This window comes from Grammomys surdaster, unplaced genomic scaffold (assembly GCF_004785775.1).
Source record: "Grammomys surdaster isolate TR1022 unplaced genomic scaffold, NIH_TR_1.0 133, whole genome shotgun sequence".
Lineage (NCBI taxonomy): Eukaryota > Metazoa > Chordata > Mammalia > Rodentia > Muridae > Grammomys > Grammomys surdaster.
This window is the reverse complement of record NW_021604591.1, coordinates 13,582,077-13,592,964: the sequence shown is the minus strand read 5'-3', so window position 1 is coordinate 13,592,964 and position 10,888 is coordinate 13,582,077. Positions and strand designations below refer to the sequence as shown.

General features: G+C 45.2%; 1 protein-coding gene across 1 annotated transcript in view; it reads left to right on the top strand.

The window, feature by feature from the left end:
* The first annotated feature begins 422 nt into the window (after positions 1 to 422).
* The window catches only part of Ggcx (gamma-glutamyl carboxylase), a 19,690-nt gene continuing 9,224 nt past the window's right edge, over positions 423 to 10,888 (top strand). Inside the window, exons 1-6 of the mRNA XM_028762247.1 lie at positions 423 to 545; positions 771 to 941; positions 3,893 to 4,051; positions 4,347 to 4,512; positions 8,864 to 8,942; positions 10,409 to 10,515. Coding sequence (XP_028618080.1) covers positions 503 to 545; positions 771 to 941; positions 3,893 to 4,051; positions 4,347 to 4,512; positions 8,864 to 8,942; positions 10,409 to 10,515 — 725 coding nt within the window. The 5' untranslated portion in view covers positions 423 to 502. The remainder of the gene's footprint in view (positions 546 to 770; positions 942 to 3,892; positions 4,052 to 4,346; positions 4,513 to 8,863; positions 8,943 to 10,408; positions 10,516 to 10,888) is intronic.

Below are 10,888 nucleotides of genomic sequence, written 5' to 3'. Positions count from 1 at the left end.
ATTCTTGCTTTTAATCCCAACCCTCTGAAAGCAGAGTCAGGTGGATCTGTGTAAATCTGAGGCCAGTCTGGTCTACACAAGTGAGTTGCAGGAAGGCCTGAGCTGCAAAAAGAGATCCTGTCACAAAAACAACAAAACAGGCGTCGGGGTTGAAGCTCAAGTACGTGATGGATAGCTAGTAGTATAGAGACACTTGTTCTGAAAACGGTCACTCTTTCTTCTCAATGTCAAGGTTAGATTTAGCAAGCCCCTTTTCTCCTACACTGCCCATCCCCAAAACTCCTGCCACCTAACCCAGTCCTCTGCCCAGGATCGCCCCGCCCACACCCCTAGCCCACGCCCCCACGCTTGAGTCCCGGCCTTCACGACAGTGCGGGCGCTTTCCGGCTGGCCGCACGAGGGCTTACGTGTCGAGGAGGCGGAGCCTAAGACAGCAAGTCTAAGTCTGGAGGTTCCACTGGTTCCCACCTGGCTGTAGAGAGGTTCACCTATCCCTGCAGTCATGGCTATACACCGCGGCTCTGCACGGGCCGCTCCCGCCTCAGGTAGGCTAAGGGTTGGCGAGAGGGATGGTGGTCTTAGTGGGGAAGGGGCTTATTGAAAGAGATGGCGGTCTGTGTTGGAAGATTGGAGGAGGAACCTGGAGGAGGGCCTGGAACCCAGAAGCTTGCCCTAGCTGGATCAGTGGGAGAACTCAGTGGGTGGAGATCCTAGGCTGTAGGGACTGTGGTTTTCCTACGTACTTTTTTACCCCAATTCTTGGTTTGTAGATAAAGTACAGAAAAACAAGTCTGCACAGACGTCAGGACTGAAACAGGGCAGCCGAATGGAGAAAATTTTAGGGTTTGAGTGGACAGATTTATCTAGCTGGCAGAGTGTTGTAACCCTGCTTAATCGACCAACAGACCCTGCAAACCTGGCTGCCTTTCGTTTTCTCTTTGGTAAGTCCATTTTCTGGATTTTTTGGTTGAGGTGGTGGTGGTTGGAAAATGACATCTTACTTCTTTTTAAGATTTATTATTATTTTGTTTATGTGTATGTGTGTGTTAGCTTGTTTTCTATTACGGTGATAAAAACACCATGACAAAAAGCAAGCTGGAAAAGAAGTTCATTTCAGCTTACAGTTGTAGTCCATCTTGAAGAGAAGTCAGGACAGGAATCTGGAGACCAGAACTGAAGAAGAGGCCATGGAGGAACGTTGTTGATGTTGGCTTGCTCCTCATGGCTTACTCAGCCTGCTTGCTTCTACCTGTAAGGATTACCTGCCCAGGGTGACACCACCCACAAGAGGCTGTGCCCTCTGACATTAATGCTTATGGGCCTATTCCTTCCAGGCATTTACTCAGTTGAGACCTTCTAGCTTGTTTTTAGGTGACAAAGACTAACTAGGGCACTCTCTGTGTATGCCAGGCGCGTGCTTGCTTGTAGAATCCAGAAGAGGGAGTTGGATCCCTGGAGCTGGAGTTACAGGTAGTTGTGAGCTTCCTGATAAGGATGATGGGAACTGAACTCTGGTCCTTTGGAAGATCAGTTGTGGGCTGGAGAGATGGCTCAGCTATTAAGAACACTGACTGTTCTTCCAGAGGTCCTGAGTTCAATTCCCAGGAACCATATGGTGGCTCACAACCATCTGTAATGGGATCTGATGTCCTCTTCTGGTGTGTCTGAAGATAGCTACAGGGGCTGGAGAGATGGCTCAGTGGTTAAGAGCACTGACTGTTCTTCCAGAGGTCCTGAGTTCAATTCCCAGCAACCACATGATGGCTCACAACCGTCTATAATGGGGTCTGATACCCTCTTCTGGTGTGTCTGAAGAGTGCAATGGTGTACTCCTATACATTAGATAAATAAATAAATAAATCTTAAAAAAAAAGATAGCTATAGTGTACTCATATACATAACATAAATAATTCTTTTTTAAAAAAAAGGAAAAAAAGAAAAAAGGAAGATCAGTTGCATGCTCTTAACTGCTGACCCGTTCTCTCTAGCCTAGTTGCCAGTTCTTAGTTACTTCTTAGATGCTCTCTTTTCTTTAGAGCTGAAGGTATTGGAATAATGGAAGAATTCTTTGGAAGTTTAGAATTATCTGGCCTTGTCACCTCCAGTTAGGCTTTAGTGTTCAGAAATGCTTTGGACACATGAAGTAGAGGAACATGTGTATGCCTCTGTGTGTGTGCGTGTGCGCACGCTTGTGGTGTGTTTAGGTCAGAGATCAATGTCAGGTGGCTTCCTCAACCACTGTCCATCTTAGTTTTTGAGAAGGGGTTCTCTCTCTCTCCTGAACCTGGAGCTCACCAATTGAGGTAGACTGGCTGGCTCCAAGCTCCAGGGGTCATCCTGTCTCTCAGCTTCCACTGCCCTGAGATTGATAGCGTCCGTGCCAGGCTTTGTGCATGGGTGCTAGTGATTTGAACTCAGCCCCTCATGCTTATAGCACGAACTTTGATTTTTACCAATCGAGTAATCTCTCCAGCTCTCTTTGCCTTATGTAGACCAGGCTTGCCTTGCCTCTTAAGTGTTCCTCTTGTTTCTCAAATGCTGGGACCACCATCACACCTGACAAGGGACACATTTTGTTCATGTCATGAAGCTGCTCAGAAGCTATGCTAAGCAATTCAGACAGGGTAACAACTCACAGGGTTACAGATGTGCCAAGATGTGCCTTTAAGTACAGTAGTTTCCAGCTGGGAGCCACTTTGCAACCTAGAGAACTTTTTTAGTTGTCAGCTTTTGGAGAAGAGAAATGGGTGGTTGCTGGAATTTGTGCTGGTACCAGGATACACTGGATGTCTTGTAATGAATGGGTAAATATCCCTATAGATAATTAACCAGGCTGGCTAATGCAGCTGCTCCAGGGATTGAGAAACCCTGCTTGAACCCAAGTTGTTTTCCAGACCTGAGTGTCCCTTATTTGTCTTAGTGTGTTGACCAAATACCACTGCTTTCCTGGGTGTGTCAGGAAGTTTTTTAAAAAAATGTTAGGATGTCCCCCTGGGACACTTTTTATAGCTCAGCAGGGTGTATCTATAGATGTAAGTACTTGAACCCCACGTTTCTACAGTGTTTTGTATATGGATCTTATTTAATCCTATCTGCAACCCTGTGAGATCTCATTATTTTTGTCTTGTTTGTTGTTTGTTTTTATTTTTTGAGACAGGATCTCACTGTCCTGGATATATAGTCCTGGATGGCCCAGCAACTCACTATGTAGACCAGGTTGACCTAGAACTCATAGAGAGCTGCTTACCTCTGCCTTCCCAGTGAATGAAGGCATATTGGCTTGTAAAGTTTTTCTTTTAAAGATTTATTTATCAGTGTTATAGGTATATACATATCACACAGTTATAGATGTGTGTGTGTGTGTGTGATTATATATGTACGTGTGTGAACAGGTAGAAGCCTGAGCATGAGCACAGACACCAGCAAATGATTTCTGTCCCACACCACTGGTTTCTTTGAGGCAGGATCTCTTCCTGAGCCCCGGGGGCTTGCAGTTTTTCAGTAAGCAGGAAACCAGGGAGCCAGCAAGCCTCCTATTTTTACCCCTTTCATTGCTGGTATTAAAGATGTGCACAGAGTTCCCAGCTTGTTACATGCATATTGGGCTCTGAACCGCAGTCCTATGGTTGCTCAAGTCTCTCCAACCTCCCCACCCATGCTCAGGGTCTGAGCATGCTTGTTACAGGTTCAGGTCAGCTCACAGAGCTTTAGGATTTGTCACACCACACAACCAGCATAACGCTTAGCACGGATAGGCTCAGTACATATAGTAGGGACTGTTGTTGTGTAGCCCAGGGTGGTCTTACACTGCAAGCATGGAGCTGGGCGTGCTCAGAGCTGTGTCTTGCTTCCTTAGTGGATGCCTAACAGCTGTCTTCTCCTGCCTTTCCAGCATTCTTGATGCTGCTGGACATTCCCCAGGAACGGGGCCTTAGCTCTCTGGACCGGAAATACTTGGATGGTCTGGATGTGTGCCGTTTCCCCTTGCTGGATGCCCTGCGCCCGCTGCCACTTGACTGGATGTACCTTGTCTACACCATCATGTTTCTGGGTGAGGGGAACTGAGTGCTGGGGGTCTGAACCAGGGAGTATTGACTGGCCTGTGAGACCCTCACTAGAAGCATGCTGGTGTGCCAAGTCATTGGGTGCCTGTTTCATGTCTGCTGCAATTCAGTTTCTTACTGTTCGTCTGTGTGTCATATGAGCCATCATGACCCTACAACTCTTCTCCCATGTAGTTCTCTGCCTGATTATAAAATGCCTGCTGACTTTTCTTAATTTCAGTCCCAGGGAAGCTGGGCCTGTGGTGACACTTTGACCTGAACCCTCTCCTCACAAATCCCCAGGGGCACTGGGCATGATGCTGGGCCTGTGCTACCGGCTAAGCTGTGTATTATTCCTGCTCCCATACTGGTACGTGTTTCTCCTGGACAAGACATCGTGGAACAATCACTCCTATCTGTATGGTTTGTTGGCCTTTCAGTTGACATTCATGGATGCAAACCACTACTGGTATGTGCCTTGGGAAATACAGGGAAGGTGTGTGGGTCAGGATGCTTACAGGAAGATAGAGATGGGACCCAGGGACGTCCTGGGAACTGTTCCGTGGGCACAAGTTTTATTGATGTTCTGTTTTTTTTGGGGAAGGGAGAGGTGTGGTTTGTATTCCTGTATCTCAGGCTGGTCTGGAACTCACTGTGTTGTCTAGGCTGGCCTTGAACTGGCTGTTCACCTATTTTAGCCTCCTGAGTGCTTGAATTACAGGTGTGAGCCATCATGCTGGCCCAGTAGACATATTCTTAACCAAGTTTTGCAAAATGTGGTTATAAGGTTATATTTTGACTTAGATGGATTTGGGGGAGCCTGTTCTCTTTCTTCCATGTGGGTTCTGGGGATCCAGCTCAGATCAGTAGGCTTGATGGTGAATGCCCTTGCCCGCTCAGCTGCCTGACTTGGATGGATTTGGGAAGGGGAAGGACCAACAAGTTGGGAGACTGCAGGAACATAGGAAAATGTCCATCCTACCCCTTCACTGTTTTCCTATCTCTCCAGGTGCCTTGATATATCCACTCCCGTAACCCTCTTAGAAGAAGAGAAGACTAAAGGCAGACATAGCTGTTTTCAGATACTCCTGGGGTTCAGACTTTGCTTTCTGTGTGTGAGCCCAGAGAAGCAGAATTAGAGCCAAGCATAGAAGTTGCTGTGAGGTGGAAATGATAGCAGAACCCAAAGGACAGGGCTTCCGAGGTTGTTGAGCAGTGCTGTCGAAGGAGACAGTAACCTACTGCATCTCTGGCCTGGGTGACCATCTATCGGAGGAAGTGGGGACAAGCCTTGGAGCCAGGGTGGTGGGTCCCGAGACCTTAAGATCTTTCCCCTCATTAAGTGAGTTGCGGCTGTGGAACCACGGTGAGGTAGATAGAGATGGTTCACCACTGACGCACGAGCACATTGAGTCTGTCCCGTAAAGCCTTGTATGTGTGCACGGGGCAGGGGATTGCTCCCGACTTCCTGTGTGCTAAGCATGTCCGCCCCTTCCAGGCTGTGACCCCAGTCCCCATTCCCTGCCTGTGTCAAACTTGAAACCAATTCAGGATGTCCAATTTTGATACAGAGAATTAAGAAGTTGCTTTGACAGCTCACTCTCACATCCAACTTCCATTTTTGTGTCTTTTAGACATTTTTTAAAATTACGTATCGTATACTCAGGGCTTTGTATGTAGTGGGTGTATTTACATTTTTTTCTTCATTAAAACCCTATGAAGAGTCGGGTTTAGGTGCTCATTCCCAGCACTTTGGGCTGCTGAGGCAAGATGGTTGCTTTGAATTAGAGGCCAGCATGGGTCTCCCATAAAATGAGACTGTGTCTCAAAACAGACACACACACACACACACACACACACACACACATACACACACACACACGAGCTCCCTAGAGCTGAACAAGTAAGTATTATGGAAATAAAGAATCTGCCTAAATTTAGACAACAGGGAGGTGACAAATGAGGCTTGGTTGTCCTTGACTACAAGGCTGGTGCTTTTGATCACAGTGGAAGCCACACTCTCCCTAATTTTTTTTTCACAGCCTGCCTGGTTTCTGCCTCAGAGGAAATCTGGAGTTAGTAGCCTGTCTTTTTTTTTTTTTTTTTTTTTTTTTAAAGATTTTATTTTTTGTATATGGGTATACTGTCACTCTCTTCAGATACACCAGAAGAGGGTATTAGGTCCCATTACAGATGGTTGTGAGCCACCATGTAGTTGCTGGGAATTGAACTCAGGACCTCTGAAAGAGCAGTCAGTGCTCTTAACCACTGAGCCATCTCTCCAGCCCAGTAGCCTGTCTTCTCCATTTTCTCTCAGGATAAAATTTAAAGTCAGAAGTTCTTTAGCACTGGATCCTGGCATCCAATTTTATAAATGTTAGTTTATGCTCTGCATTATTTTGCCGGAGAGTGTTTTAAGTTTATTTTTCCTTTTTTACCCCTCTGAGGTGAGGATTAAACTCAGGGACCTATACATGCTAGGCAAGTGCTTAAAGTCTCTGGGCGACTTTCCCAGCCCCGCCCTCCTTTTTTTTTTTACTGTCACTGAATGTGATGGTGCATACCTTTATTCCCAGCATTGAGGAGGCAGAGGCATGAGGATTATAGCTTAGGCTACATGGTAATTTCTAGACCAGTCTAGACTGGACTACAAAGAGAGACCTTGTCTCAAAAAGCTAATTCAAAATAAAAAAGATATTGCACTGTATGTGTGTGTATGTGAGGCATGAGGATTATAGCTTGGGCTACATGGTAATTTCTAGACCAGTCTAGACTGGACTACAAAGAGAGACCTTGTCTCAAAAAGCTAATTCAAAATAAAAAAGATATTGCACTGTATGTGTGTGTATGTGTGTGTTTTAATTTTATTTCATGTGTATGTGTATTTAGCTGACCTGTATGTATGTGTACCATGTGTGTGCCTGGTGCCCGTGGAGGTCAGAATATGGTACTGGATTTCCTGGAACTGGAGTTACAGGCAGTTGTGAACTGCTGTGTGAATGCTGAGACTTGAACCCAGGTCCTGTAGAAGAGCAGCCAGTGCTTTTAACTATCCAGTCCCCTGTTTTGTGATTTTATTGTTTATATTGTTTAATATATTTACTTTTTTTTTTTTTGAGCCATAGTCTTACTATGTAGTCCTAGAACTTGCTCTGTAAACAACGCCGGCCTCAAACTCATGGGGATCTGCTTGCCTCTGCCTTCCTGAGTGCAGGAACTGAAAGTGTGTGTACTATGCGAGGTCTATTTTTAGTTTTTAATTGAATGTATTATTATTGTGTGAGGTTGGGAGCACATGGTATAGGGGAACAAGGGTGCACAAGCCGTGGTCCCTGTGTAGAGGTCAGAAGATGGCCCACCTTGTTGTGGGCTTCAGGAATTGAACTCAGATTGCCTACTTGTCAAACTCATTCATTCGTTTCATTTCTAGTATAACTTTGAACTTGATCTGATTCACTGGGACAAACCGAAGAGTAAGCTAATAGAAAACACTGTGTATGTGTGCTTCGTTTGAGCCAGGCTTTCATTGCATGTACATCATTCTGGCTCCAAGCTTTTGGCAGTTCTCCAGCCACTGTCTTCCAAGTGCTGGGACTGTAGGCATGTGCCACTATGTCCTGCTGCACTGAAGTTTTTATTCTTATGACTGACGATAGATAGACTCTGACTTAATGGTTCCTCTTCAGTGTTTTTTCACACAGTAGTGAGCACATACCTGTTGTCTTAGGGTTTTACTGCTGTGAACAGACACCATGACCAAGGCAGCTCTTATAAAGACAACATTTAATTGGGGCTGGTTTACAGGTTCAGAGGTTCAGTCCATTATCATCAAGGAAGGAACATGGCAGCATCCAGACAGGCATGGTATAGGAGGAGCTGAGAGTTCTACAGCTTCATCTGAGGGCTGCTAGCAGAATACTGACTTGCAGGCAGCTAGGATGAGGGTCTTAAAGTCCACACCCATAGTGACACACCTACTCCAACAGGGCCACACCTTCTAAAAAGCGCCATTCCCTGGGCTGAGGATATACAAACCATCACACCTGTACTACTCTCTTACTTAGATGACATAGTATTCACTAATTCAGCCCTTTGAATGATAAAATAGGCCTTGTCCTGGATGATTTTGCCCAACTGTAGGCTATTGCAATTTTCTCTGAGTACATTTAACATAGTGTAGTGTATAGGCCATGCTGTGATACTTAGTAGGTTATGTATATCAAATACTTTTTTTTTTTTTTTTTTTTTTTTTGGTTTTTCGAGACAGGGTTTCTCTGTGTAGCCCTGGCTGTCCTGGAACTCACTCTGTAGACCAGGCTGGCCTCGAACTCAGAAATCTGCCTGCCTCTGCCTCCCAAGTGCTGGGATTAAAGGCATATCAAATACATTTTAAAATTAAGGCTATTTTCAGCATATAATGGGTTTACTGGGATAATACTTTATAAGCTACAGAACATCTATAGTAGTATTCTTTCATGGTCTTAATAGTAATTACCGTTACAATGCATTCATATTTCAGGCATGGCAGCACACTCCTGAAACCTAGCACTTGGGAAGTTGAGGCAGGGAGATCAGGAGTTCAAGGCTAGTTTCAGCTACCTGGTGAGTTTGAGATCAATCTGTGATATGAAAGACTCCCTTCTCAACATAATGTCCCGGGAAGATTTACTCATGTGTTTCAAGAGGGCCTCAGAGTAGCCCAGAGAATCAGAGCGGCCATGAGAGCTATTTCTGAGATAGATAAGACCGGCCTAATTGTAGGGCGGGAATGTGGCTGGACTCAGGCCTTTCTTGATGTTTTTACCTCCTCCTTCCTATAGGTCTGTGGATGGCCTGCTGAATGCCCGAAAGAAGAATGCTCATGTGCCCCTTTGGAACTACACAGTCCTGCGTGGCCAGGTGTGTGCGTGCGTATGTGTGTGTGTGTGTATGTGTTTGTGTGTGTGTGTGATGTCCACCTTGATTCAGCACCGTTTTGTTTGTTTGTTTGTGGCTGCCCTATGAGCTTCCAGGGACTCCCCTGTCTCCTATCTCACTTTGGGAGCTGCAAGAACAGATGGATAATACTTTACCTTACTTTACATGGGTCCTGGAGATTAACCTTGGGCCCTCATGCATTTGTGGAGAATGCTTTACCCACTGTGCACCTCCTAGCCAAGGTACAGGATTTCAAGATGAGGAAGGGACTCCCTGTAACCTGTTATGGTCAGCAGTGGTCAGAGGCCCTCTCCTGCCTCCCTACATTCTTTCTTGCTTTGTGATTTTTGTTTGTTTGTCTTGTTTTAATACAGAGTTTCTCTGTGTAGCTTTGGTTGTCCTGAAACTTACTCTGTAGACCAGGCTGGCCTCAAACTCAAAGATTCCGTGCTCTACCTCCCGAGTGCTGGGATCAAAGGTATGTACCACCATCGCCCAGCTATTCTTTCTTATTTTTAAGAATTATTTATTTATATAGCCAGGCATGGCCATACACACTTTTAATCTCTGCACTCAGGAAGTAGGCCGGCCAGGACTATACAGTGAAACCTAATCTCAAAACAATATTAATTATTATTATTATTATTTATTATTATTATTTTGTGTGTGTGTGTGTGTGTGTGTGTGTGTGTATTTGTGCAAGTGCTATGGCATACATGTGGAAATCCAAGGATAACTCTGGGGAGTTGGTTCTCCTCTTTACTTGTTGAGGCCGTATCTCTCATGATGTCGTGATGTTTCTGCCCTACTACATACTCTAGGCTAGCTGAGCACTAAAGCTTCCAGGTGATTCTCCAGACTCTGCCTCCCATCTCACTGGAGCAGTGAGTACAGATACATAGTGCTGCATCCTTTTTACCAGAGAGTGACTCAAGCTGTCAGCCCTGTGCAGCAAGCATGTTTACCCACAAAGCCATCTTGTTAGCCCTGGTTATTTCTTCATTCCTTTTGTTAGAAAACTAGACAGGCCCTCCCATTTTTTTTCTAATTCCTCAGTCTCTGAGTTCTCACCCCATTATGAAATGAGTAAGACCTTGTATGTATTGGATTTGAATTTTAGAGCTTGTTGGACGAATGTTTGAGAGGAAAGGTTAGAGGAATTAATCTGTTCTTTCTTGGGCATTGGCTGAGATGAGAATTGTTATTTTTTACTTACGTATGTGTGTGTGCCTGCTTGTATGTGTACCATGTGCATACAGTGCCTACAGGGATAGAGGAAGGTGTCCTGGAATTGGAGTTACAGGCAGTTCTGAGCTGCCTAATGTGGGTGCTGGGAACCAAACCTAGGCCCTCTACAAGAGCCACAGTGCTGTTAATCACAGCACCTCCTGCAGAAAGGCAAGGGTTCTCTGTTTGCTTAACCATTCATGCTTCATTTCTGTTTGCAGATCTTTATTGTGTATTTCATTGCGGGTGTGAAAAAGCTGGATGCTGACTGGGTTGGGGGCTACTCCATGGAGCACCTGTCCCGGCACTGGCTTTTTAGTCCCTTCAAGTGAGTAGTCAGCACAGAGGCCTTTCGGGACATGGGTACTGAGTGGGCGACTCATTTGTCAGGTCTGTGTAACATGTATCTGACTTTGCCTTATCTCCCTGTTCAGCCAAATTCAGAGTAATGAGTGACATTGAAACATGGGAGCCTGGGCTGGAGAGATGGCTCAGTGGTTAAGAGCACTGACTGCTCTTCCAGAGGTCCTGAGTTCAATTCCCAGCAACCACATGGTGGCTCACAACCATCTATAATGAGATCTGATGACCTCTACTGGTGTGTCTGAAGAAAGCGACAGTGTACTCAAATAAAATAAATAAATCTTTATAAAAAAAAAAAAAAAGAAAAGAAAGAAAGAAAGAAAGAAAGAAAGAAAGAA